General features: G+C 37.0%; 1 protein-coding gene across 1 annotated transcript; it reads left to right on the plus strand.

Moving 5' to 3' along the window:
• The first annotated feature begins 242 nt into the window (after window positions 1-242).
• On the plus strand, window positions 243-2,807 carry LOC140954658 (uncharacterized). Its single transcript, XM_073405024.1, has 7 exons — window positions 243-478; window positions 563-1,367; window positions 1,422-1,560; window positions 1,675-1,758; window positions 1,852-1,987; window positions 2,105-2,330; window positions 2,439-2,807. The coding sequence occupies exons 1-7, from the start codon at window positions 243-245 to the stop codon at window positions 2,805-2,807; spliced, it is 1,995 nt and encodes a 664-aa protein (XP_073261125.1).
• The last annotated feature ends 24,826 nt before the right edge of the window (window positions 2,808-27,633 follow it).

The raw sequence follows: 27,633 nt of genomic DNA on the forward strand, positions 1-27,633 counted from the left end.
TTATAATTCTCCAATCTAGTGTTTGGTGTGTCGTTCTTAAAACTCCTTATAGTTATGTTGATACATACATATACATATATATATATATATATATATATATATGCATTCTTTTAGGAAATATGTCGAGAGCTAAACATGTAGTTAATACCGATTATGTCGGTAATGATCAAGAGGACATTCCTATCGCTTAGCTTAGGAAGGAGAGGTGCAAAAAGAGAGTTAGAACCCCTTCGCCTCAACCAATGGAAGCAGAAGTTCAGGATGAGATTGAATTTGAGAGGGACTATGGTCTGGATGTTGGTAAGAACCAGGAGCAGGAATCCCATGATAGGGCATCTTATACTGATAGTGCTTTGGATAAAATTGGGCAGACCATGCAGACCCTGACTGACCTTTTAACTGAGAAAGAAAAGGAGAAGGATAAGAATGCATCTTCGACTTCCCATAGTGTGCATGGGGTGAAAGTGCCATTGGCAAAGTTCCTTAAGTTGGCACCTCCTACCTTTAAGGGTGTAGATAACTCTAAGGATCCACAATAGTTTTTAGATGCAGTGTGGCGTAGGTGTGAGGCCATGGGGTGCACGGATCATCGTGCAGTGACTTTAGCATCTTTTAGGCTAGAAGGCGAGGTGGCTGTGAACTGGTATGAGTCCAAGAGAGGTGAAAGGGCAGCTAGTTCTCCACCGATGGCGTGGAAGGAATTTTCTGAGATGTTTTTGGAGCGTTTTCTACCTGAAAGTGTGAGGGAAGCTAGATCATACGAGTTTGAGAAGTTGGTTCAGGGTGACTTGACTGTGATAGAGTATGAAGTGGAATTTACGCGGTTGTCCAGATTTGCTTGGTATTTGGTACCGACTGAGGATAGGAAGATCAAGAGGTTTGTTAGGGGTCTTAATAGCTACCTATTCAAAGCTATTAGGGCTCATGAGTTTAAGACGTACTCAGCCGTAGTGGATCGTGCCCGAGCTATTAAGGCACGAGAGTTAGAGGATGAATTATCAGTGGGTTCAGTCAAGAGGCCTAAGGTGGCAAATCAGTTCTCTTTTCATCAGTGGTCTGATATAGGTCCTAACAGGGGACATGGAGGCCAGCAGGGCCAATTAAGTCAGTCAAGGAATTTTTTATCGAGGTCTACTGTCGGGGGAAACAATAGACACAACATGAATGGAGCTAGTCCAACTCGGAGTCGAAGTACTGTTCAGTTAACACCACAAGGTTCATATGGGAGGCCTCAATGCCAGTCTTGTGGGCCTAGGCATTACGGCACAGTCTGTTATAAGCAGACAGGAGCTTGTTTCGGTTGCGGGCAGACTGATCACTTATTGAGGGATTGTCCGAACAAGCGGTGGTCCAAGCCTAGTGCTTCTGTATCGATTGCATCTCCTACTCAGACTCAGTCAGCTAGCCATTCTATGTTTTAGGGTGGTCATGGAGCTGGTGAGTGTGGGCAGCGGGGTCGTGGAGTAGGCGGTAAAGGTTTTACGCCAACAAGTCAGAGACAGGCACGAGTTTTTTCCATCACTCAGCAGGATGCCCAGGCATCCAATGCTGTTGTCTCAGGTACATTTTTGATATGTTCCTTCGAGGCTAGAGTTTTATTTGACACTGGGGCAACTCACTCTTTCGTGTCATCATATTTTGCTTTAAGGTTTACTAAACAACCCATTTTGTTAGAGAGTCCTTTATGTGTGGCTACCCCTTCAGATGAGGTTATGTTTGGGGAATATGTTTATGTTGATTGTGAAGTTGAAGTGCAAGGTAAAAACCTATTATGTGATTTGGTAAGTTTAGAAATAGTAGGTTTTGATGTGATACTAGGTATGGACTGGTTGTCAAGGCATCATGCCTCAGTTGACTGTTGGAATAAGATAGTGGTTTTCAAGCCTGATGAGGAGACAGAGTTTGCTTTTCATGGAGATGGGTTATCATCTCCATCTAGTATTCTCTTGGCCATCACGAGAACGATGGTACGAATGGTTATGCTAGGGTTTTTGGCTTATGTCCATGATGTGAACTTGGAGGTCCCGGGGATAGAATAAGTTTTGATAGTTAAGGAATTCATCGATGTTTTTTCCAATGATTTACTTGGACTACCTCCCAATAGGGAAATTGAATTCTGTATTGATCTAGATTCAGGAACAAAATCAATCTTTATGGCACCTTACAGGATGGCGCCAGCAGAATTAAAAGAGTTGAAGGAGCAGATTCAAGATTTGTTAGATAAAGGGTTTATTCGTCCGAGTGTGTCTCCATGGGGGGCACCTGTTTTATTTGTAAAGAAGAAGGATGGATCAATGAGGATGCGTATAGACTATAGGCAGTTGAACAGGGTCACTGTTAAGAATAGATACCCACTCCCTCGTATTGATGATCTTTTTGATCAATTACAAGGAGCTCAATGTTTCTCAAAGATTGATTTATGATCGGGGTATCACCAGTTGAGAATTAGAAATGGGGATATTCCTAAAACTGCCTTTAGGACTCGTTATGGACATTACGAGTTCTTGGTGTTGTCTTTTGGGTTAACGAATGCACCTGCGGCTTTTATAGACATGATGAACATGATTTTTAGGCCATTTATTGATAAGTTTGTTATTGTGTTCATTGATGACATCTTGGTGTATTCAAGAAGTGAAGAGAAACATGAAGAGCATTTGAGATTGGTGCTTCAAACTCTAAGAGATCATCAGTTGTATGGAAAGTTCTCGAAGAGCGAGTTTTTGCTAGAGAGTGTTGGGTTTTTGGGACATGTGGTGTCCAAGAATGGAATAGAGGTTGATCCACATAAAGTGGAGGCAATTAAGTAGTGGCCTAGACCAGTTACGGTATCTGAGATTAGGAGTTTCTTGGGTTTAGTAGGATACTATAGGAGATTTGTGGAGAATTTTTCCTAAATTGTTGCTCCGTTGACTAAGTTGACACAGAAAAGTGTCAAGTTTCAATGGTCAGAAGAATGTGAGAAGAGTTTCCTGGAGTTGAAGGAAAGGTTAATTACAACTCCAATTTTGATAGTAACTTCAGGGTCTGGTGGTTTTACCGTGTACTGTGATGCATCCAGGATTGGTTTGGGTTGTGTTTTGATGCAGAATGGTAATTTAATTGCTTATGCCTCGAGAAAGTTGAAGAAGCATGAGCAAAATTACCCCACACATGATTTGGAGATGGTTGTGGTAGTGTTTGCCCTTAAAATTTGGAGACACTACTTGTATGGGGAGACATGTGAGATATTTTCAGATCATAAGAGTCTTCAATATATCTTTTAACAGAAGGATTTAAATTTGAGACATAGAAGGTGGATGGAATTGTTAAGTGATTATGATTGCACAATTTAATATCACCCGGGCAAGGCAAATGTTGTTGCCGATGCCTTAAGTAGAAAATCTATGGGTAGTTTGGCTCATATTCAGGAGGTGAGGAGACCCTTGATTAAAGAGTTACATGGATTGTTAGATGAGAGGGTCAGTTTTGAGATTTGTAAATTGGGAGCGTTGTTGGCTCACTTTCAGGCTAAGTCAAACTTGGTAGACCGGATTAAAGTAGCTCAAATGAAGGATGAACGACTTTGCAAAATTCGAGATGAATTGGAGTTAGGGAGAGCTCCGGGTTTTGTTATCCATGAAGATGGTGTGTTGAGATTTGGTTCAAGGTTGTGTGTGCCTGAGGTGGATGATTTGAAAAGAGATGTGATGACGGAAGCACACCAAACTGCATATACTATACATTCTGGTTCTAACAAGATGTATAAAGACTTGAAAGAGTGTTATTGGTGGAATGGTATGAAGAGGGACATTGTTGAGTTTGTATCTCGATGCTTGACCTGTCAGAGGGTTAAAGGTGAGCATCAGAAACCACCAGGGCTTTTGCAGCCATTATTGATTCCTGAATGGAAATGGGAGAGGATCACTATGGACTTTGTGTCAGGCTTGCCTCGGAGTCAGGAGGGTTATGATTCGGTTTGGGTGGCAGTTGATCGTTTAACCAAGTCAGCTCATTTCTTGCCAGTAAAGGTGACATATGGGTTTGCAAAACTTGCAGAAATCTATGTTAACAAGATCATAAGGTTGCATGGTGTGCCCATCTCAATTGTGTCTGATAGAGGTCCACAGTTCACTTCTTGGTTTTGGGTGAAGTTTCAGGAAGCTTTGGGGACTAACGTTCAGTTAAGTACTGTTTTTCATCTTCAAACAGATGGACAATCTGAGAGGACTATACAAATTTTGGAGGATATGTTAAGAGCTTGTGTGATTGACTTTGGTGTCAGATGGAGCAAGTACTTGTCTTTGGTGTTTGCATATAATAATAGTTATCAAGCGAGCATTGATATGGCTCCATATGAGGCTTTATATGGCCAGAAGTGTAGATCACATGTTTGTTGGTATGAGGTTGGAGAGAGGAGATTAATGGGTCCCGAGTTAATATAGATTACTTCGGATAAGATTAAGGTGATTCGAGATAAGCTTCAAACAGCTCAAAGCAGGCAAAAGAATTATATGGATAAGAGGAGGTGTAATCTAGAATTTTCAGTGGGTGACAACGTGTTCCTAAAAGTCTCTCCGACTAAAGGAATATTCAGATTTGGAAAGAAAGGAAAGTTGAGTCCTAGGTTTAGGGCCCTTTGAGATCTTGGAAAGAGTAGGGGTAGTGGCATATCGGCTTCCCTTGCCACCTAATCTATCCTCTATTTATCTGGTATTTCATGTTTCCATGCTAAAGAAGTATATGCCAGATCCATCACATGTGTTAGAGGTTCATCCCATTGAATTGAGAGATGATATGGTTTATGAGGTGCAACCGAAAGCTATAATTGACCGACAAGTGAGGAAGCTTAGGTCGAAGGATACAGCTTCAATGAAAGTGAAATGGAAAGATCATTCATGTGAGGAAGCGACATGGGAGCTCGAGAATAAGATGCGTGAGGAGTATCCTCATCTTTTCAATAATCTCGGTAAGTATTTAATCTTTTCTATTAAGTTTCGAGGATGAAACTTTTATAAGGTGGGGAGATTGTAATGTTTTGAAAATAAAAAGGAATGAGAAAAGGCAACAAAGCCCTTTGAGGCTTAAAAAGACGGAATAAATGATTGAAGGGTAGTGTGGTAATTGACTAATAGTTGATAAAAATAAGTAAGAAGAAAAAAAAAAGGAAAGAGGGATCTGAAATTTGGAGAGAGAACCGGCAGGAGAGAAGGGAGGAAGAAGAAGAAGAAGAGAAAAGAGGGGAAAATAAGGGAAAAAGGAAGAGGTTGGAGAAAATAAGTGAAAAGGTAAGATTTTATGCTTTAATATGTATAATATGTTTTCTTTAGCTTTAAATTTCAATTTTGATTAATTTTAGAGTTTTGAAGATTGTGTTTTGAGTTTATTGATGAATTAATTTGAAGATTAGGGGTTGATTGTTGTGGGTAATTGATTATTATGTTGAATTTGAGAGATTGTAGATAAAAATGATGATTTTGAGTTATGGTTGAATTGAATGATGAAGTTGACTTATAAATCTGGAACTAACAGTAGGTGATCTGTTGAAATTCTGGGTTTGAGGTTGAAGATGACAAAAATTCAGTTTGGTCCCTCAATTTGTGAAAATTACAGTTTAGTCCCCAAACTTTGGAAAATTACAAATTGGTACCTGGAGCATATTCCAAGATTCTGAACAGAATAACATATGAATTATGGACAGAATTACTGTATAGATAAGAGAATTTAACACTTTCAATTTAGTCCTCCAATTTGACAAAAAATACAAGTTGACCCTAAAAATTTGGTAAAATTCCAGAATGATCCCTGGAGCATAATGATATATCCTGGACAGAATTGAGGATTAATTATGGTCAGAATTTTCAGTATATTCATGGATTTATGATAAATTTCAGTTTGGTCCTCCAATTAGACAAAAAAATTACAATTTGGCCCTAAAAGTATAATAAATTACAGATTAGTCCCTAGCTGCTAGTTAGTTAAAAAACATATAGGTTTACGGAATACACACTTAGGTAAGTGTATTAAATAGGTTATTTATTCTTTTGAGTCGTTCTTGAAGATGTCTCATTTGTATTTAAATAATCCTGATATTCTACCGGCAGGACGTCAGTAGGATTTTCTTCGGTGTCTGCTTTTGAATTTTGTTTGCTTTTGAGTCAGGTGAGTGGAATAATCTTTAATATGCATATAATATAAATAAATATGTATTTTGATTATACAATGAGTACAACTAGTAAATTTCTTGAATATTTATATATGTTGCTTTATTTTCCGAGTACTCATTTATTCTTGAATTTGCACTCGCAATCTGTCAAAGTAAATTCTATTTGATATGATATACGTTTCTTTGATGGTTCTGTGAATATCTATTATGCCTTGATATGGGACTTGTCAGTAACTTCATGCTAACGGAGAGTAGTTAGCCTGTGTGCACATAATATTCTGTATACCTAGCTGGTGAGAGAGGCATCAGCCTGTGGCGACTGATCATCCCACAGTGGTCACTGACGGGTGTCATCTGGTCACCTTCGGGTGTCATCTGATCTCTGACATGTAATCCACTATGTTATGATAATATGTTTAGTAAGTATATGTATATTTATATATATATCAAGATAAATCATCTTGCAAACTATTAATATCTGAAATGAAATGTATATTAAATGTTATTCCCTCACTGAGTTGGTTGAACTCACCCTCATTCTTAATATTATTTCAGGTTCTTAGTTTCTGATAGCAGTTGGACTTTGTTGAGTGTTTTCCGCTTCTTCAAATTCTGGTCGGTATGCCTTGCTTGTTTGCGAAGGCTTTCCTTTCAGTTTTGATTTGATGTATTAGACCCTCCACTGTTATCTTTCGGTTTCATCAGTATTTGAATAATATGATATTTCTGAAGATTATGTGACGCTGTGTATTTTTGAATAAATTGTTCTTTTGATATGTCTGTTTTGAGGCTTAGCGTAGGCGGGGTGTCCTTTCGGCATCGCTCCTGCGTTGCCAGTCACGGACCCGGGATTCAGGTCGTGACAAATTAAGTCATTTTCAAGAAACTTTGCATTTCTTGATTCCACAATCCTAATGTTATGAGATGGACAATAAAATTTGTACCTTTTAAACCTTTCAACATACCTAATGAAATGCACAATAATGGTCCTTGGGTCCAACTTATTTTCTTGTGAATTATAAATTCTTACTTCAGACGAGCATCCCTAAACGCACACATGTTGCAAACTCAATTTCCAACCTTTTAATAACTCAAATGGTGTTTTTGGAACAACATTAGTTGTAAATCGATTTAATATGTACATTGTCGTCTTTAGTGCTTCAGTCCACAATGATATAGGTAGATTAGAGTTGCGAAGCATACTTCATAGTATGTCCAATAATGTTTGGTTTCTTCTTTCCTCTACATAGTTTGGTGAACCAAGCATAATGTATTGGGCAACTATCTCATTCTCTTGAAGAAGCTTTGCAAATGAACTAGGTGTTTGTCCATCCTTTATATATCTACCATAATATTCTTCACCTCTATCTGATCTCATAATCTTATTTTGTTTCCCACATTGATTTTCTACTTCACCCTAAAAAAGTCTTAAAAGCATCTAATGCTTCGTTCTTGTTATGAAGCAAGTAAAAATACATGTATCATGAGTAATTATCCCTAAAAAATATGAAGTATTTCTGACCATGTGAGTCCATGTTTGGACTATGACACGACCAAAATATTTGTGTTTTCTCCCAAGTGCCAGGAGTGTCGAAGTAATAAATAACCTGGCAAGATCGAGGTCGAACCACAAGGGAGATTAACTATAAAAATTATAAATAACAACAATAATAATAATAATAATAATAATAATAAGTTAAAGAGGACTTTGAGATGTAAAATTAATGTGAGGATTCAACAATGATAAAAACAAATGTCAAGGTTAGAGGATCCACTAATAGTATTAGAAATAAAAATAGTATAAACTCTTTTTATTAATCAATTGGAAACCACACACAAAGAAGGTTCCAATCAGGATCGTTTATCCTTAATAGTTCATTATATATTTTTAAAATGATCATATTAATTATCTTATTTAAGTAAACCAAAATTTTAAATATTATCAGGAATTCACATGCTAACTTATGTTAACAACAAATCAAGTTCCTTTCATAGCACAGGTGTATGTTATACCATACGGGTTGGCTATGAAAGTGTAAAGCATTTGTTGTACCAAGTGTTATACAACACAAATCTAGATTAACCATTTAACAAACAAGGTATTAAGAATTAGTAAAATAAAAAGATTAGACATGTTAATAACAAACTTTATTGGATATAAACATTGAAGTCCATGTTGAGTTTATATCATACCTATTCTAACACCATTAATGAAACTTTTTCACCTTGACATAATAAACTTAGCTAAACATAATGAAGAAGATAAACATAAATAAACAACATAAAAACATAAGTATTGTAAAGGAAATGTGATATGGTTCAGCCCTCTGATACGACCCAAGTAAGGTCAGATTCAGATTTTGGCGTAAAAAGCGCAACAGTCCAAGTTTACGACAATAGTCCTATTTTGGCTTTTTTTTTTTTTCTCATTTGTTGTAGTGGTATTGATGTGAACCTCGTGATCATGTAATCTATGTCAAACAACGTAAGATCAGCAATATTAAAGGTAGCACTAACACTATACTCATCTGGAAGGTCAATTTTGTATGCGTTGTCATTGATTCTCTCTAAAACCTGAAATGGACCATCACCACGAGGCTGTAATTTTGATTTTCTTTGGTTAGGAAATCGTTCCTTACGCATGTGCACCCAAAACCCAATCACCGGTTGGAAAACAACCAGTTTATGTCCTTTATTTGCTTTAGAAGCGTAAAGTCTGTTCTTTTTCTCTATTTGTAGTCGAACTCCCTCATGGAGTTCTCTCACCATCTTTGCCTTCTTTTCACCATATGAACTTACCCTTTCTTCAAAACGTAAAGGAATTAAGTCCATAAGAGTTAGTGAATTAAAACCATAAACAATTTCAAAAGGAGAAAAAGTAGTGGTCAAATGCATAGTTCTATTATAAGCAAACTCAATAAAAGGCAAACATTCTTCCCAACTTTTCAAATTCTTTTGAATTACAACACGTAAAAGTTGGGATAATGTTCTATTCACTACCTTAGTTTGTCCATCTATTTGAGGATGGCATGTTGTCGAAAATAAGAGTTTAATTCCCAACTTTCCTCTTAAGGTCTTCCAAAAGTAACTAAGGAACTTAACATCACGATCTGACACTATACTCTTAGGTAGGGGTGTTCACGGATCGGTTCGGTTCGGTTTAGACTTAAAAAAAAACCGAACCGAATGTCAATATTTTCAATAAATATTAACCGAACCGGACCGGAAACCGGTTCAAACTGAGCTAGTCCCTTCATTAAATCCAATTTTTTTTTTTTTGAAAAAAACTGGGAAACCAAAATCCCTTCATTAAATCCGGTTTTTTTTTTCAGTTTTTTTCAAATTCACTTAGCCTTATAGTAAATTGAGTTTTAAAATTTATAGAAACCTGAATTAATTCACAGCTTGGTTGCCATAAACGGGAATTCCCTACTGGACACTTATCTTTCAATATGCATGCAATGTGGAAGTGCCATCTGCAAGGCTTTCTTCTCCTGGTCACTTCGAATTTTCTTCTCCTTTCAGGTTAATGCATATGCAGACAACTTCAAATTCAAGGGGCATCCCAAGACTGATGACAAATAAATTTATTTTTCATGTTTTGTTTCCTGGTTTATAAGCCTGAAGTTGTTCAAATGATTTACACTTTACAGGCAGGCAGTGAGCTATACTGAGAAAATCATATATCCAAGGAATGTAAACCATTTAATTCTTCACATGAATTTAGACATGAATTCAATCTGACAGATACAATGCAATAAATCAATTTCAATATGCATGCAATGCAATAAATCAATTTCAATATGCAAGATGCATGATCAATGTTGAACACCTCAAATTAAAAGTTTGTTCGCACTAGAAAAGTTAACATTAACAAGCGAATACATTAGCAACCAACAATAAACTATCATAAACATCCGACATAAATTGAAGAAAAAAGCAGCATGGGCATCCAAAAATTCCAGCAAAAGCAGCATGGGCATCCAAAAATTCCAGTAAGGATAATGCTATATATATATATATATAAAAAACTAGCAAATTAGCAAATTAGAGTTCAACTATTGAAAGAATTAAATTAAGTATGAAAAATATTAAAAGGAATTAACAAGGTAAAGTAAATTAATTACCCAGAACAATTATATTCCAAAATTGCACCAAGCCACCAATACTGCTTACAAACAATCAGTTAAGATTTTTAAACTTTCACCAAATTCTACAAAAACATAAATTAAAAAGTTAGATTAAACATATGTAAATAAATGATATTATAAAATAGCTACATTTAAATTTGTAAAAGAAATTACCTAACTCAATCATCTCAGAATTTTCAATATAATCCATGTAGTTGCTGATGTTGATTGTAATTGATGCTAAACTCAACCAATTCTGACAACAAACCAGTGCTTGCACTGTCGATGGAGATAAAGAGCTTCGAAATGGATCTAAAATACGACCACCAGTACTGAAAGCTGCTTCAGAAACAATTGTAGATACCGGAATAGATAACACGTGTTGTGCCACCTTAGAAAGAATCTTGTATTTTGTAGCATTACACCTCCACCAACCCAAAATATCTAATTTAAAATCATTAGGATCCTCACAATCATCACCCAAATACCTCTCAACCTCCTTTTTTTTTTTTGTACACCGCCTTCTTCCTCTAAATGTTTTTTGAATTGAGAAGCTAAGTCATCCAACATATCATCATTTACCACCATTAAATCAACATTAACATTTTCATTTATACTAGTTCCAACACCATGAACAACCTCAACATTCTCATCAACATTCATATAATGCTCAAACAACCTTAGCAAAGTGTCTTTAACCTTAATTGTAAAATTTTCAGCTTCTTCAACATCATACAATCTTCCAAAATAAAATCTCACATACTTCAATTTGAAACGTGGATCTAACAGTACAACTGCCACATACAACAAAAAGTTTTGTGTATCTTGATCCCCCCAATATTTTTTATACTTTGCCATCATATTCTTGGCCATTTTACTTACATAAACATCTTCACTTCTACAAAGTTGAGATATGTTTGTATGCATGGAAATCAATTCATGAAAGAAAGAATTAGATGTCACATACAATGAGCCAGAAAATTTCAATGTAACCGTGTAAAATAGTTTCAAGAACTTGACAAAAGATCTAGCCTTTTCCCAATCTTCTAAAATAGCAGGACCTAAGTTTTTTTGTTTTTCTTTTGAATCAACCTCAAAGTAACTCAAATACCTAGGATCGGTTTCTTCTAACCTCATAAAAACCATATCAAATTTTTCAGCCGCATCTAGCATCATATATGTAGAGTTCCATCTAGTTGCAACATCCAAGCAAACAGATTTTTTACTCCTAATTTTCAACCTCTCCGCACATTGGTTAAAAACAAGTTGTCTAGAAGGAGAAGATCTAACAAACCTCACTGCATTCCTAATCTTAACAACTGAATCATCAATATCTTTCAATCCCGCACATACAATAAGAGTAACAATATGTGGACAACATTTGACATGCATGAATTCATTTGACAATATATTAGTTGCCCAATTACTTGTTACTCTCTTCAAATATTTTATTGTCAAATTTTTGAACTTGCATTGTCAACTGTAACTGTTAAAATGTTATCAATTCCCCATTCCAACAAACAACTCTCAATTGCTTGGCCAATTGTTTCACCTTTATGATTAGAAACTTGACAAAAGTTTAGAATTCTTTTATTCAAGTTCCAACCTTCATCAATCCAATGGGCAGTCAAACACATATAATTAATATTTTGGATTGATGTCCAAGTATCGATTGTTAAACATACACGCTGATCCTTAATTTTTCCTTCTCAACTACATAAATTTTTAAACCATCTCTCCAAATCGTCAAACGAGAAGGAACATCAAATCTAGGTTGCATTACTTGACAAAATGATCTAAATCCTTGGTTTTCAACAAAGTTAAAAGGTAGCTCATCAAGTATAATCATTTTTCCTAGGGCTTTCCTACACTCTTCATAACTATAACCCACCGCCTTAATAGTCACCAGATTTTCCTCTCCACTATTACCCCCGTTTATTTTAGGCCTAGGTTGTAAGACTAAAGTTTTTTGTTTTCGGTCAATCACAAAAGGAAACTTTTTGCATACACCTAGATGACTCTACATGTTACTAGTCCTATTAAGTATAGTATGGCATGCATAATCTTTTTCACAATACATGCATACAGCCCTAGGAGCCTTAACATTACCATCTAATTTTTTAAAGTGATCCCAAATCTGAGATGTTTTTCTTTTATTAGATCTAGAAGCTGGATTACCTTTACTTTCAGTGTTGCTATTTGTACTAGAAGTAGCAACTAGGACTGGAACTGGAACTGGAACTAGAATAGGAAAAGAATGGGGTTTTGAACTTGAAGGATTTGATTCAATTGGTGTACGATCTTCCCGATTATCCATCTGAAATTAAAATAGATTATAAAATAATGAAAAAAACATTATTTGCAGCTATTAATTGAACTGGAACTGAAACTGAAAGTGTGTTTTGTGATCTAAAAAAATTAATTGAGAAAGATGCCTTATATATTTGTCTGTGTAGCTATTAATGAACTAGTTTTGTTTGTTAGTCTCTTTAAAATTGTGTGTAGAATTTAAAATTTATCATTGCTGCAACAAATTCTACTTTTTTGGCTGTACTGTAGCATTTGAGGAGTTTAGTATTATGTATAATGCCAACTCTCATTTACCATCCCCTAGAATGATGTGAATAGTTTGGGATCCTAGATTAAAATACTTTAAGCAGATGATACACCTGAATTCTCAAAATAACCATCAATAACTTCATCTGAGAAGCTGGCAGTGGCAGTAGGGAGAAAACTGTTTGAACCAGTAAATTGGACTTTAATCGGTCTGAGAATCATAATTCTTTTTTAAAATAAATAAGCATGAATGTCAGATTAGTATTCATGCTATGGGAATGAGTGAATATGTTTCTCCCTACTAATCGGTCTGACATTCATGCTATGGGAACCAAAAATGAAGGAACAGTCATGAAAAAACCCAATTCTTTTTGGTTTAGAAAAAACCCAATCCCCGATTCCCCGATAATCATGAAAAAATATATTCACTCATTCACCCGACAGGCGACAAACGTTAAAAAAAAATGTTGTAACAGGCGACAAACACATTTGACTAATTGACTAATTGATAATCAAACAGAAAAACTATAACAATTAACAAGCATATTTCAATACCAACATAAATTAACAAAAAGGAGATAGGGCGGGGAAAGAGGGACTAACCTAAAGAAAGAAGCAAAAACCCTAGCCGTTGATTAAATGGAAAAGGGGGCGAACCTGAGGATAAAAAAAGAAGAAGCAGAGGTCAGAGAACTGAGAAGCATCAAAGTTTGAAAATAATTATGTTGAACTTATAAGCAGTTAAGCACACGAAGATAAACTTACCAATGGAGGAGCCCTGTCGTTCTGCTGCAACCTGCAAGTGAAGAGAGAAGCAGGGGGCAAGACAGATGCAGAAGGGAAGACAGAGGAAGGATGCAAATTGATGGAAGAGATAGATGCGGAAGGGAAAAGAGGAAGGATGAAATTTGATGGTGAAGGGCAAGACAGATGCAGAACAATAGAAGGGAGAAGACGATAAATCGTCTTTGGTGTGGGGCTGTGGGTAGAAGGGAGACTCTTTGGCTCTTTGCTCTTTGAGTTTTTGGTGTGGGCGACGACTTCAGTTCAGAATGTTAATTAGATTTAGGGTTACTGAGTGTCGAGTGACTGTGTTTGTGTGTGACTGTGTGCGTGGTATTTATACTACCGGTTCGGTTCACCATTTTAAGTGGTCAAACCGGAACCGAACCTAACCGACAAGATTTTATGGTTTTAACAATTGGTTTAATCGGTTTTCTATCTCGGTTTGGTTTTCCAGGTTAGTTTTTTATCGGTTTTTTTCAGTTTTTTCGGTTAATCGTTTTTTTGAACACCCCTACTCTTAGGAATGCCATGCAAACGTACAATCTTCCTAAAGAATAAGTCTGCGATATGAGATGCATCATCTGTTTTATGGCATGCAATGAAATACGTCATTTTAGAAAACCTATCAACCACAACAAAAATAGAGTCTCTACATTTCTTTGACTTAGGTAAACCTAAAACAAAGTCCATAGAGATATCTACCCAAGGTTTAGTAGGCACAGGTACTGGTGTATATAATCCATGCGGTTGTACTCTAGATTTTTCCTTTCTACAAGCAATGCACTGTTCACAAATTCATTGCACATCTCTTTTCATCTTTGGCCAATAGAAATGTTCATGCAATACATCCAAGGTTTTTGCAACCCCAAAGTGACCCATTAAACCACCCCCATGTGCTTCACGAACAATCAATTCACGCAATGAACTAGCAGGAACACATAATCTATTCTCTTTGAACAAATAACCATCCATCAAATATAACTTACCAAAAGCCGAATGTCCACATGCATTATAAATCTCAGCAAAGTCAGAATCATTATCATACAATTCCTTCACATATTCAAAACCTAACAATCTAGTATTCATGGTGTGTAAAAGAACATACCTGCGTGAAAGTGCATCAACTACGATGTTCTCCTTGCCTTGCTTATCATCGATTACGTAAGGAAAAGTTTCAATGAATTCAACCCATTTTGCATGCCTCCTATTCAACTTACCTTGTACTTTCAGATGTTTCAAGGACACATGATCCGAATAGATTACAAACTCTTTTGGCCACAAGTAATGTTGCTATGTCTCAAGTGCTCTTACCAATGCATAGAGTTCTTTGTCGTAAGTGGGATAGTTCAAGGTTGCTCCACTTAACTTCTCACTGAAATATGCAATAGGTCTCCGATCCTGCATCAAAACAGCACCTATTCTTATTCCAGACGCATGACATTCTATTTCAAATGCTTTTGTAAATTCAGGTAAAGCCAAAACAGGTGCAGAACATAATTTCTCTTTCAAAAGAACAAATGCCAATTCTTGTTCCTCCCCCCATTTAAACCCAACTGATTTTTTAACAACTTCATTCAAAGGTGCAGCTATTGTGCTGAAATCTTTCACAAAACGCCTGTAAAAACTAGCTAACCCATGAAAACTCCTTACCTCACTTACCGATTTGGGTGTCGGCCAATCCCGAATGGCCTTACCTTTCTCCTCATCCATCTCGATACCCTGTGCAGTTACAACATAGCCAAGAAACACAATTTTCTCCATGCAAAAGGCACACTTTTTAAGATTAGCATATAATTTCTCACTACGCAACACACTAAGTACATTACGCAAATGATGAACATGCTCAGTGAAGTTCTTGCTATAGATCAGAATGTCATCAAAATACACAACCACAAACTTACCTATGAATGCACGCAACACATGATTCATTAGACGCATAAATGTACTAGGTGCATTTGTAAGTCCAAACGGCATTAATAACCATTCATACAAACCATGCTTAGTCTTAAATGTTGTTTTCAACTCATCACCTTCTTTCATCCTAATTTGATGGTACCCACTTTTCAAGTCAATTTTAGAGAAAATACAGGATCTATGTAACTCATCTAACATGTCATCAAGCCTAGGAATGGGGTGTTTATACTTTACCATTATGTTGTTGATGGCTCGGCAATCAACACACATCCTCCATGTTCCATCCTTCTTAGGCACAAGTAGCACAGGTACAACACACGGGCTCATACTCTCATGAATGTAGCCCTTTTTCCATCAGCTCATCAACTTACCTTCAAAGCTCCTTCGTCTCCTCATGATTGCTTCTATAGGTTGGTCGGTTAGGAATTGAAGCTCCAGGTACGAAATCAATTTGATGCTCTATCCCCCTCAATGGTGGTAATCCACTAGGAGTATCATCGGGGAACACATCATCAAACTCCTGTAACAAAGAAATAGCAACACTAGGCACAATATGATCAAGATCATTAGTATTAAAGTAAGCCTCTTTGTACACAAGTAAAATCATTGGCTTGTTAGTGAAAAATACAGATCTGACCTCACCCTCTCTAGCATAAAAATTGGGTTGTTTCTTGAGTTTTTCCACACAATTCTCATCACACTTGCTGACTTTCTTCACTCCTCTTGTCTTACCTCCACTCTCGACCAGATTTGAGTGTTTTTGAGTTGTGGTCGAATGGTTTGATTTGTTTGGAGTGTTGGCCAAATATTTGCTTGTGTTTGGATGGGTGGCCGAATGGGTTGTAGTGGTTTGGGTTCTAGTCGAATCTGATGGTCTTCTCTCCCCTTGTTCCTCACCTTGATTTTCTCTCCCCATCACCTCATGCTCACTTTTTAGCTTTATTTGATCATCATACACGTGTTTGAGTGTAAAAGGTACAAGAGTGATGGTTTTACCATCTTTTACAATGGTATACCTATTTTTAACCCCATCATGAATTGCCTTCCTATCATATTATCATGGTCTCCCCAACAAGATGTGACTTGCTTGCATTGGTACCACGTCGCACAAAACTTCATCAATGTATTTCTCAATTGAAAATGGAACCACAAACTGTTTAGTCACTTTCACTTCACCACTATCATTTAACCATTGCAATCTTTATGGTTTAACATGCTTAATGGTACACAAATTTAGTTTACTAACAAGGGTGGCACTACAAACATTAACACATCTTCCACTATCTATAATTAAACCACACACCTTGCTTTGTACATTACAACGCGTATGGAAGATGTTCTCTCTTTGTTCATTAGTATCATTTTCTTTTACCTGAACTTGAAGTGTTTGCCTTATAACCAAGGACTCCTCAACCGTGTTGCTTTATCGAATTCACCTCATCTTTCAGATCCTTGTACGTCCTAGACAACAGCTCAAGTTGCTAGCCTATGGATCGCAATTAGAAAGTTATATCAGTGTTTTGTGTCGCTGATTCGTTGTTTTCAGACATTCTTTGAATCTGCAAAATTTGGTTAGTAGCACAAAATATATCCTCACACCTCTCGTGTATCACACAAAACAAAAATCAAGGCTTTTCACTTTATTAAGCTCTTTACGCCTTTTACCTCACAACTTGCTTTCTTTTGGTTCTTTAGGAACTGAAATCAACAAATCAAAGTCAGTAGCTTTCACAGCACACTCTAATTATAATTTTCAGACTCAAGAATCAAAAAAATATACTGAAAACAAAGCAAAATGAAACTACGATTACAATTTTGCGAGTAGCAATGCAAATTTGTGCGAATTGTGGACGAAACGAAGACACAAAATAAAACAAAAGCGAATATTAGCGAAAACAATTACTTGACTCCTAGATAACCCAAATATAATATAAATAAAAAGATTCAGACAAATCTAAATAGTATAGATCATGTTCTCAAACTTGAAGCAAATCTATCCTATTACGCAATTTTTACGTAACATAATTGAAACCCAGACCAAACGATCTCGAAATGACCTCAAATTCAATATTTAGTAATATAATACTATGAAAACACTAATACTCAATTTATAGGTCGTTCTCTTATGTCTAGGTACCCAAACCCCTTGTATGATCAATTTGTGGCAGAATTGAACCTCCAATTAAAACCTCCAGAAACCAATATCAAAATAATCCCAAATTTAATATGTGGTGGGAACGCATACCCAGTACTCGGAATATGAAGTTTCAATAGATTCTAAGGTGTTTTACCTAGGGTTCACTAAGAGTAGTATTTCTGCGGCAAAATTGAAACTCGAATTAAAACCTCAAGCAAATAATATCAGAATAAGCCCAACTTTCATATATGATGTGATCCCACCCCCAATATACTGAATATGAATTTTAAATTGATTCCGAGGTGGTTTGCTTATGGTTCACCAAGATTTGTGTTTCTGCGACAAAAATTGAATGATCCTTCAAATTTCAACTAATGACTCTTTCCTCTATTTCTTTTATTTTTTTCTTTTTAATAAACTGATATGATTAGAGACAGTAACCAAATGAAATATAAAACCTTTTTTTTTTTTTTTGCTTAGATGACGCAGACTCGAGGAACAAGAAGATGGATGCAAACTCTGAAAAACTTAAGGGAACACTAAAGAAAAAAAAAATAACAGAATGATATGACCTTGTTTCGAAGCCTAGCTCTGATACCAACTAATACGAACCTCGTGATCACGTGGTCACGCAACCCACAATCAAGATTGGATCTGATCCTGGAAAGCCAAAAGAGGTCTGATAAGAGTGTGACATAATGGAAACCTGCCCCAAGGCACCAAAACTATTGGAATGAGTAGAATGACGCCACGAAGCCAGTTAATCTTTGATAAGTCAGATTCAGTTTGTTTAAGAACTGAAAAATACAAGAATCACTCTCACACGTTAAAACTGAAAAATTCAGAATAATATTCATCAAAAGCTTCCAAAATTTTGGCTTACATGGGTTTAAATAGTTCCTAAAGAATTAACCCTAATGGACCCCTTATGTGGACTTATATGAGGTCCACTAAAAAATGACCCAAAACCCTAATTTGAAAAGCCCATAACTTAATCCAAACAAGCCTTGGATCCTAGCTTAAAACAAAGTATTAATTAAGCCCAAACAAGCCTTGAGCTGTAGCTAACAAAATAAAATAAAGCCCCTAATATTAAATCCATGTTCTGCCATGAGAAGAAGAGAATGAACTAAAACTGATTAAAGGCTTATTTATAGCCTTCCATGCAGCCCCTTAATCCTAGAAACAAAAGGAAAAGGTAGCCACCATGTTGTTTCCAAGTTGTAGTAGGATTCTTTTATTTCCTTTGTTGTCCTCATCTCATGGCCCAAATAAGGTTGTATTGGACCCCTCTTACACATGGATAAGATGTACTAAGATCTCCTATTGATACTTCAATGGACCTTCCAATTCTGACTTGGTGGGAACCTTCAAAACCAATGCATTCAATACGTCTTTCAATGTCTTTGTCTTGGACCGAGTCATTGGTCCATTTGGAACATGTAATGGGTCCTTGCTGGTGTTTCTGGGCTGGTCCGTATAATCACAATGAAAACCATAAACAAGAGATTAAGGAAAATATAACATGAAATAAAACTTAAACATTACAAAAATATTAAGAAAGAAATAAAGAGCATGATCTTGATCTGAATACTAAGATGCCTAAATGCATGGAAAATGCCTCTTTTTATAGGCCAAAATTTGGAACTATTGATTTGATGACTAATTATTGAGTGGGTGACCACATCTTGACTTGGTGACAATCCTTGTCTTCTTGTCTAAACAAAACAACATTGATAACGTCAAAAGTTGAACAGATTTAACTTATGAAAATTCTAGAAAATTGTCTCAGCTTTCCAACAAAAACACAATTGAGGTCATTTGGACTTCTAGAACTCGAGATATGAGCTGAAAACTGAACAATGTCTGGGCTGTAGGATAGATTCGGACTTCTCCGTTGTTGCTACAATTTAGACTTGAAAATGGCCTTTTTAAATCTTGAACTCCTATGAAAGTTTTAAGCCTATGTCTTAGCTTTCCATCCATATAGAGCAGACCTAAATCCAAGATCTACAGCTTCAGATATGATCCAATGACCGAACAGTGTTCTAGTTTAGACTAAACCAGCATCTCTTTTCTAAGTTTGGCCCTCTTTTTGTCTTTTAAATTTCAATACTTAAACTCATCAATCAATCCTTTGATTTATGTGATAGGCCTGCATTGAAGATGAACATTTACCATAAATTAAAGGTATCTTATAGTATCAGACTTGTTATTATAAAACAGGCTTTCTTTAAGGAGTTATTGATACTTCAAGTGCAAAATAATGATATAAAACCTTGATAAAAATGCACTTTTAAGTACTAATCAGACTACATATATCAATATGAATGATTTGTTATATATCTGAACTCATATTGGCATCTTTTTTTTTTTTTTTTACTTATTGGTTTACTTTCCCTTAATGCAATCCACACAAGTTTCAAAGTCAGTAAAATCAATAATCCTAAGTATCTCATCATTTACTAATCTCTTAATTCTCTCTATGGAGATATGTCATTATCTTCAGTGCCATAACATACAGGAATATTTATTAATTAACACATCTTTTAATGTTAGTGCAAACATATATTGAACTATAAATGGTATTGTTTTATAAATTAATGCAATAAAGACCATTAGAAAAATGTCATTACCAATACAATTAGATTTATAAAATAAACTGAAAGTTTCTTAAAACTTAATGGAATATCCAAAATGTACAATTCTTAAAACGAAAATCAAGTTTCTAGAAAATATTAGAACACCAGAACTCCTTTCCAACTCTAAAATAAAACCATTACTTAAAGTTAAATAGCATGTTTCGATAGCCTTCACATGTGAACACATCTTATTTTCTGAATAGATATTTTGCTCACTTCCCACTAGTTTCCTTAGGTTTCTCATACCCTGCAAGGTATTTGAAATATGGATTGTAGAACTAGAATCAATCCACTATGTGTTGTAATTAACATCAATCATATTAGATTCATAACAAATAAATGAGATTGGAATACCTTTTTTTTCAAGCTATTTTAGAAATTTGGCGCATTCCTTATTAATGTGTCCCTTTTTATATATAAAAAACATATGGATTCCTTTTTAATGTCAACTTAGAGAGGTATTTTACCTTTTCCTTTCTTATTAGCTTGCATTTTATCCTTCTCCCACATTACCAGTGACACGACCAAAAGATTGATGTCTTCTCCCAAGTGCAGGAGTGTCAAAGTAATAAATAACCCGACAAGGCTGGGGTCGAACCACAAGGAGGTTAATTGTATAAATTATAGACAATAACAACAACAACAACAATAATAATAATAATGAAGAAGAAGAAGTTAATGAGAACTTTGAGATGGAAGATTAATGTAAGGATTAAACAATGATAAAAACAAATGTCAAGGTTAGAGGATTCACTAATGGTATTTCAAACAAATATAGTATAAACTCTTATTATTCAACTAAAAACCACACACAAAGGAGGTTCCAATTGAATGATTTGTCATTAATAGCTTATTATAAATTGTTAACATAATCATATTAATTATCTTATTTAAGTAACACCAAAACTTATGTTAACAACAAATCAAGTTCCTTTTATAGCACATGTGTAGTTTATACCATATGGTTGGGTTATGAGAGTGTCAACGCCTCAATGCATGGCAAATGCCTCCTTTTATAGGCTAAAATTTGAAACAATTGATTTGATGACTAATTGTTGAGTGGGTGGCCAACTCTTGACTTGGTGAAAATCCTTATCTTCTTGTCTGAACAAAACGTCATTGCTAACATCAGAAATAGAACCACTTGTACTCATGAAAGTTATAGGAAATTGTCTTAGCTTTCCAAAAAAAAATTGAGGTCATCTGGACTTCTAGAACTCGAGATATGGTCTGAATACTGAACAGTGTCTGGGTTGTAGGACAGATTCAGACTTCTCCATTATTGCTATAATTTGGACTTGAAAATGGCCTTTTTAAATCTGGACTCCACATCAAAGTTGTAGGCCTATGTCTTACCGAATCTGTCCAAAAAATTAAGGTTATTTAGACATCTAGAACTCAAGATATGACCCATTTACTAAATTTTGTTCCAGTTTGGACTGCACCAACATCTCTTTTCTAAGTTTGACCTTCTCTTTGTCCTTTCAATTTCAATACTTAAACTCATCAATAATCCTTTTATTTATGTGATAAGCCTGCATTTAAGATGAACATTTACCATAAATTAAAGGTATCTTATATTATTATGTATGTTATTATAAAACATGCTTTAGTTAAGGAGTTATTGATACTTCAAGTGCAAAATGATGATATAAAACCATGATAAAAATGCACTTTTAAGTACTAATCAACCAGCATTACACTTTCTCCTAGTTCCATTACTAGCTTCCATTCCTCTTGAACACATATGGTCATGAGTTCATTGATTGACCATTTTTCTTTATGTGTATTGTATGACATTTTGAAGGGTTTGTATTGTTGTGGGAAAGTATTCAAGATATAGTGTTCTTTGTACTTAAAAGTGCATTTTTATCATGGTTTTATATCATCATTCTGCACTTAAAGAAGTATCCATAACTCATTAACTAGAGCATATTTTATAATAACATATCTAATAATATAAGATACCTTTAATTTATGGTAAATGTTTATCTTAAATGCAGGTCTATCACAAAAATCAAGGAATTGATTGATGAGTTTAACAACTGAAATTGAGAAGACAAAGAGAGGGCTAAGCTTAAAAAAGAGATGTTGATTTAGTCCAAATTGGAACATTGTTCAGTCATTGGGTCATAATTGGAGCTTTAGAACTTAGATCTAGGTCTGCTCTATAAGGATGGAAAGCTAAGACATAGGCCTAAAACTTTCATGCGGAGTGCAAGATTCAAAAATGTCATTTTCAAGTTCAAATTGTAGCAATAACAGAGAAGTCTGAGTCTATCATGCAGCCTAGACATTGTTCAGTGTTCAACCCATATCTCAAGTTCTAGAAGTCCAAATGCACTGATTCATTTTTTGTTGCAAAGCTGAGACAATTTCCTAGAACTTTCATGACACAAATCTATTCAAATTCTGACGATAGCAATGATGTTTTATTCAAACAAGAAGCTAAGGATTGTTACCAAGTCAAGATGTGGCCACCCACTCAACAATCAGTCATCAAATCAATAGTTCCAAATTTTAAAGAGCTCTCAGGAGATAGAGAGAGATGCTCTCCAAGGTTCTCCTCCGTGAGTTTGGCCTCTGTCCACTGTTTGCTTTCTTCCTTGTTAGATTTGTCGACTCTTGTTCAGTTTCCTGGTTATGGCCAACAAAAATTCCCACAAAAAGACGAAACCTAAGTCCCACAAATCACATCTCAAACCGCAAGCCTTAATTAACGATTTTGTTCTTGCATCAAAGGCTCCATCTCCATCCCGTAATGTTTCCCCAATTTCAAATTCACCTTTAGATGGGTCTTCGGTGGAGCACAAAAATCCATCTTTAGATGGGTCCCTTGAAGCCAATTGTGCCAAAGTGAAAGCTTTGTCTTTAGTGGAGCACCTAATAAACCCTTTAGATGGGTCCCTTGACGGCGATTGTTCTGAAGATGGAGAGTTTGAAGAAGAACAACTTGACTTCTCTTGTTCTGAGGAAGAATACGCAACATCTCCTCCCCCACCATCTTCTCCGGCTCTGGTCATTTCAAAACCGCTGTCTTCTCCGGCTCCGGTTGTTCTAGAACCACCAGTCCCTAAAAGTTTCACTTCTAGTCCGTCCAGATCTGTTAAACCAGGTAACCCTTCTGTTCCCCCACCTGTTAATGGTAAATGGAGAGATTTATTCTCTACAAACACAAACATTTTTTCTTCACCGAAGCTCACACATTTCTCAGCCTTACATGATATTTCGTCTTGTCCATTTTTAATTGAAGATCTAGATCACTCTTGTGATGACTAGAAATTGTGTGCCATTGGTTATGTTTCTAGCAAATTTCCTGGTTATAGAGCTTTGAATAGCATCATTGAGAATGTATAGAAATGTGCAGCCACACTAAGCATGCATGAATCGGGTTGGCTTGTATATAAATTTCAAAGTGAAGAAGATAAGTGGTCTGTGCTGAGTAAAGGGCCATACTTAGTATATGGTAGGCCATTAATCTTGCGTTCAATGTCTGAGTACTTTAATTTTTCATCCTCTGAGATGTATCAAGTTCCGGTCTGGATCCAGTTCCCCTACCTGCCATTAAAATGCTGGACACCTTTATGCTTATCCAAGCTAGCAAACGTGCTGGGTAAACCTTTACAGTGTGACAAATTTACTGCCACCAAGGAGAGGATATCATACGCACGGGTTCTAGTTGAAGTTGACCTCCTAGCTGATCTTAGATCCTCCATCAACGTCTCCCTGCCTAATGGAAACTCACTTATTCAAAAGGTTATCTACGAGACTCTACCCAAGTTTTGCAAGCACTGTAAAGTGCTAGGCCACTCCACTGGAACATGTTCCAAAGGTAAGGAAGAGGGAAAAAACTTTGAGCAAGCCGGCCCTGCAGCTACCAAAAGCAATGCCAAAGTCAATGGATATGACTCCACTCACAAGCTGGCTGCTGCTGCTGCAACGTGGTCTAATGGTGGTGAAGAACATATCCCAAGCTGCAACGTTGATAAGGTTGTCTCTTCTAGTGCAGCTACCAACGCCAAAGACAAAGGCAATGGACATGACTCCACCCACAAGCTGGTTCCTGCAACGTGGTCCAATGGTGGTGAAGAACAAATCAAACGCTGCAACGTTGATAAGGCTGCCTCTTCTAGTGCAGCAGCCAAAGCCAAAGACAAAGACAACGGGAATGGCTCCACTCCTCTCCAGTTGGATGTTGCAACGTGCTTCAATGAAGAGCTACTGGCTGCTGCAAAATGCTCCAATGAAAAGCTCCCAGCGTGCCCTTCTAGTGCAGCTCACAAAGACAATGACAAAGACCACGTAAATGTCTCCACTCAACTCCCTTTGGCAGCTGCAACGTGTTCCATTGGTAAGGCATGTGCAGCTCTTAAAAGCCATGTCAATGACCGAGGAAATGATCTCAATCATGTTGTTGCCCCTTCAGTGGAAGTCCCTCCCATTGCTCCCCCTTCAGCTGATGGCCCTGAACTTGTTGCCCCCGCTGATGCATGGCAAATAGTTCAGAAAAGGAGACAAAGCTCAAGGAACAAACAACAAACTCATTCTTTTTTGCCAGCTGAATGTAACCCACCAGCTCAACAAAAGGTTTCCAAGGGGAAAACACCCGTTCCCTCAGTTGATATTGCTGGCATCAAGGCTCCCCATTGTCCGGGAGTAGGTGTGCTTACTAGGAGCTCAGTTCAAAAGAATTCCAATCCTTTTTCAGGCAGTGGTGGGGTTCCTCCCACCATCCCCCACCCATGATTATTCATTGCTGGAATGTGAGAGGGCTTAATAGTCCTCTCAAACAACATGAGGTTGTCGGCCTCATGAAGAGTAAGAAGCTTGATGTATGTGGTCTCTTAGAGACTAAGCTATCTTCGGTAAATGTTGCACGCATGCATAAGTTAAGGTTGAAGGCTTGGCAGTTTGTAAGCAATGCTGACTATGCAGCCTATGCTCGTATAGTTGTGTTTTGGAACCATGACACAGTGAAGGTTGAAATGCTCCACTCTTCTGCCCAGGGGATTCATGTTATGGTTACAAGTTTGGTGCAACAATTTTGTTTTGCGGCCACTTTCATATATGGATTTAATACCATTGCTGCAAGGAGAGGTCTGTGGGAGGATTTGAGAAGATGGGAAACTGCGTCCCCATGGTTACTTCTTGGAGACTTCAACTCTGTCCTCTCTCAGGAAGACAAGCACAATGGAGAGCCAGTTTCCACCTATGAAACCACTGACTTTAGGGAGTGTTGTTCTGATCTTGGGATTGCAGACCTAAACTCAACAGGCTCTCATTTTACATGGACAAATGGTCGTATCTGGACAAAGATAGATAGAGTAATGGCAAACACTCAATGGTTCAATTTACAGCAAAGGGCTCATGTACACTTTGGAAACCCGGGAGCCTTCTCAGACCACTCACCTTCTACTGTCCAGTTGGGTTTACGTGAACTTTGTGGCAAAAGAAACTTCAAATTCTTTAACAAGTGGGCTACTCATCCACAGTTCTTGGAAACCATCTCCCAGCATTGGTCACTGGATATTTACGGGTCTCACATGTATATTCTATGCAATAAACTCAAGCACTTAAAGGGAAGGCTGAAAACCTTGAACAATCTCCACTTTAGTCACATTTCAGAGAGAGTTGCAAGAGCAGGGAAAGAACTGGATGCTACTCAGCTTCTCCTTCAGAATGACAGAGACAATGGTAATCTTCTTGAGCTGGAAAAACAGCAGAGGCTAAACCTTCTTAATCTCAAATCAGCTGAGAAGATGTTCTTTGGTCAAAAGCTGAAATGCTCCTTCTTCAAAGACTGTGACAAGGGAACAAGGTTCTTCCACTCTTTGATGAGTCAGCGGCATAGAAGGCACCACATTTCAACCATTGTTCGAAGTGATGGCATGCTAACTTCATCGGCTGAAGAGGTTGGTCGAGTGTTTGCCACTTACTATAAAGAACTCCTTGGGACTTCCAAGCATACTATTCCCCCGCGTGTTGATATAGTTCAAAACGGCACTTGCATTAATTATGATTCCCATGATTTCCTCCTTGCCCCAGTTTTGGCTGATGACATCAAACGGGTTCTCTTCAGTATGGATGATAATAAAGCACCGGGGCCAGATGGTTACACCTCTGCTTTCTTTAAAAAGGCTTGGAGCATAGTTGGTGAAGACTTTTGTTCAGCTATAAAAGATTTCTTTGCTTCCGGTGAGATGCTCGAGCAGATTAATCACTCTACCATAGCCCTTGTTCCTAAGTCAATCAATGCCAACTCTGCTGCAGATTACAGACCTATCTCTTGCTGCAACGTCACTTACAAAGTTATTTCCAAGCTTCTTGCAAAGAGGCTAGCTCATGTATTAAACGATATCATCAGCCCTTCCCAAAATGCTTTTCTTGGTGGGAGATTAATGGCTGACAATATTAATCTCATGCAAGAGCTGCTGAGGAGTTATGGAAGGAAACGTGTATCGCCCCGCTGCACCATCAAGATTGACTTCAGGAAAGCTTTTTATACAGTTCAATGGTCATTTCTTCGCAATCTCCTCCACCTTTTGGGGTTCCCTGCTAGGTTCGTTCATCTGGTTATGAAATGTGTGGAGACTGCCTCTTTCTTTGTTTGCGTCAATGGCAATCTATTTGGGTTCTTCCAAGGCAAGTGTGGTGTTCGGCAAGGAGATCCATTGTCTCCCTATCTCTTCATTATCTGCATGGAGTACCTCTCTAGACTTCTAAAAAGCACCACCCAGCTTTCGAGTTTCAATTTCCATCCCAAATGTCAAGCTTTGGGAATCAGTCATCTTGGTTTTGCTGATGACATTCTCCTACTTTGTCGTTGTGACATGACCTCTATTAACATCCTCCTCCAGTAGCTTACAATTTTTTGGAATTCTTCTGGCATTGTAATTAATGCATCTAAATCCTCTATCTTCTTTGCTGGTGTATTGGAGGATATGAAGCAGGCCATTCTTAGCCTCTCCCAGTTCACTGAAGGAAGCTTTCCCTTTAAGTGCCTCGGTGTCCCTCTCAGCCCCCACAGGCTTCTTGCCAGCCAATTATCCCCTCTCATCCACAGGTTAGAATCTGTTATTCAAAATTGGATGGGAAAGTACCTCTCTTATGCAGGTCGGCTGGAGTTAATTAAGTCTGTCCTGCATGGCATGGTGCAGTTTTGGATTAGTATCTCCCTATCCCAGTTGTTGTTATCAGCAAGATTACTAGTTTGTGCAGGAACGTTTTATGGACTGGCACTATGATTAGAAGTAAATCAGCTCTTGTAGCTTGGAAACAGGTGCGTTTGCCAAAAGATGAAGGGGGTTTGGGGATTCATGATATCAA

The sequence above is a fragment of the Populus alba genome, chromosome 1 (assembly GCF_005239225.2).
Source record: "Populus alba chromosome 1, ASM523922v2, whole genome shotgun sequence".
In the NCBI taxonomy this organism is placed as follows: domain Eukaryota; kingdom Viridiplantae; phylum Streptophyta; class Magnoliopsida; order Malpighiales; family Salicaceae; genus Populus; species Populus alba.

What these genes read in the sequence shown, in the direction of transcription:
- LOC140954658 (XM_073405024.1), top strand. Translation starts at nt 243, where the DNA reads ATGGAAGCAGAAGTTCAGGATGAGATTGAATTTGAGAGGGACTATGGT. An exon ending in GTGAAAGTGCCATTGGCAAA is followed by an intron (nt 479 to 562) that starts GTTCCTTAAGTT and finishes AGTGTGGCGTAG; the next exon opens with GTGTGAGGCCATGGGGTGCA. An exon ending in GTACGAATGGTTATGCTAGG is followed by an intron (nt 1,988 to 2,104) that starts GTTTTTGGCTTA and finishes ACCTCCCAATAG; the next exon opens with GGAAATTGAATTCTGTATTG.